Source organism: Sinocyclocheilus rhinocerous, unplaced genomic scaffold (assembly GCF_001515625.1).
Source record: "Sinocyclocheilus rhinocerous isolate Xijiao unplaced genomic scaffold, SAMN03320098_v1.1 scaffold3155, whole genome shotgun sequence".
Taxonomy (NCBI): Eukaryota; Metazoa; Chordata; class Actinopteri; order Cypriniformes; family Cyprinidae; genus Sinocyclocheilus; species Sinocyclocheilus rhinocerous.
In genome coordinates this window covers 87,427-89,654 of record NW_015639762.1, presented here as the reverse complement: position 1 = coordinate 89,654, position 2,228 = coordinate 87,427, and the positions used below count along the sequence as shown (strand labels likewise).

At 37.8% G+C, this 2,228-nt stretch overlaps 1 protein-coding gene across 1 annotated transcript in view; it reads right to left on the bottom strand.

Moving 5' to 3' along the window:
• Positions 1–1,781, bottom strand: part of ddx47 (DEAD (Asp-Glu-Ala-Asp) box polypeptide 47) — a 36,620-nt gene extending 34,839 nt beyond the window's left edge. The window contains 2 exon segments of the mRNA XM_016567349.1: positions 463–660; positions 1,589–1,781. Of these exon segments, the coding sequence (XP_016422835.1) occupies positions 463–660; positions 1,589–1,714 (324 nt within the window). The 5' untranslated portion in view covers positions 1,715–1,781.
• Positions 1,782–2,228: the final 447 nt, after the last annotated feature.

Here is a 2,228-nt window from a genome sequence, read left to right as displayed (position 1 = left end):
GTGAGAGAGTGAGTGTGAGAGTGAGTGTGGGTGTGTGTGTGTGTGAGAGAGAGAGAGAGAGTGAGTGTGTCTGTCTGTGAGATAGAGTGTGTGTGTGTGTGAGATAGAGTGTGTGCGTGTGTGAGAGAGTGTGTGCGTGTGTGTGAGAGAGTGAGTGTGGGTGTGTGTGTGTGTGTGAGAGAGTGAGTGTGTGAGAGTGAGTGTGTGTGTGTGTGTGTGTGTGTGAGAGAGTGTTATTGAGCAGCTGTTCGCTGTTTGTCCGGCAGACGGCGCTCGCGGGAACACACTCAAGAGTCGCGCGTTTATTAGCGCTATAACACAGAACTCTAGCGTTAAAAGCTTCGTTGATTCAGAGTCATCTCGCCATCAGAGCAATAATAACGCGCTCTGACAGCTGCGAAAGATTCGGTCTAATGAATCGATTCTCTCAGAGGAGTGAACTGAATCACGCGTGTTTCTCACCAGATCTCTGAAGCTCTTGTGTGTCTCTTCAGTGTTTCTGTCGTCTTGTGTCTCCTTGTCTGTCGTGTTGCTGTCGTCTTCTGTCGCCTGTGTGTTTTTCTTCTCTTCTGTTGTCTGTGTGTTATTCTCCTCTTCGGCTGTATTTGTGTTTTTCTCCTCTTCATCTACAGACGCTTCTCTCTGATCCGCCATGTTTGCGGCGCGTCACCCACGTGCTGCTGAAGCACCGCCCACAGCCGGAAGTGACGCAAGCACGCACAAACAGTATTATTTACAGAACGAATATTGTGGATTTGGACTCAAATTTGTTTGAACTCTTCAATATGAATTATATGGAAATACTTAATATAATGACACAACCCCTAAACATGAATTAAGTGACACTGAACAATAAAGACCGACAGTGAAACTAGCAGACAGCAGGGTAAATATTTAATAGTACTAAACTTATAAAAGTATCATTTTGGGGAACCGTTATGTGACTTTGGTTCAAACTAAATACATACTTTTACTCAATTATATTTACAATAAAAAAACTCCACTCTCCATTACAATTTCATGTAGGCTTAAAAGTACATGTTATGGTGATTTAATCTCTTCCTAATGACTTGGAAAGAGTATTTTATTTGTCTTAATGTGACCAACAAGCCAAATCACATTAATTGAACAGAGCTGTCATTTAAACAGCCAATCACAATTGTTTCAGTGAGACAGTGTTTGAATAGTTCATCAACATATAAATGTCAAAATAATAAATAAACCTGTATGACTTTCTTCAGTAGATCAATTAAACTGGATGGGGACCAAGTCACAAATATGACCAAAATGGCATCAAAACAGCACTTCATACAGGTCATATAATGTACAGAGTTTCGAGTTAAATATGTTTATATAGCACCATTAACAACAGCAGCAGCTGACCAATGTGCTTTACAGCATCAAATAAAATCAGTAAATAGAACATCTAAATAAAAAAAAGTAAATAAAATCACAGCTAAAAACCAAATTATATCGACATTTAAAAAATATAACAAAATACAAGAATTTTTTTAATTTTTTATTTATTGTTTTTTTTAATTTTTTATAGGAACCATGCATATTCATGAACATTGTTGTATAAATATACACCATGTAAATCTTCTGTCGTCTGTGTGTTTTTCTTCTCTTCTGTTGTCTGTGTGTTATTCTCCTCTTCGGCTGTATTTGTGTTTTTCTCCTCTTCATCTACAGACGCTTCTCTCTGATCCGCCATGTTTGCGGCGCGTCACCCACGTGCTGCTGAAGCACCGCCCACAGCCGGAAGTGACGCAAGCACGCACAAACAGTATTATTTACAGAACGAATATTGTGGATTTGGACTCAAATTTGTTTGAACTCTTCAATATGAATTATATGGAAATACTTAATATAATGACACAACCCCTAAACATGAATTAAGTGACACTGAACAATAAAGACCGACAGTGAAACTAGCAGACAGCAGGGTAAATATTTAATAGTACTAAACTTATAAAAGTATCATTTTGGGGAACCGTTATGTGACTTTGGTTCAAACTAAATACATACTTTTACTCAATTATATTTACAATAAAAAAACTCCACTCTCCATTACAATTTCATGTAGGCTTAAAAGTACATGTTATGGTGATTTAATCTCTTCCTAATGACTTGGAAAGAGTATTTTATTTGTCTTAATGTGACCAACAAGCCAAATCACATTAATTGAACAGAGCTGTCATTTAAACAGCCAATCACAATTGTTTCAG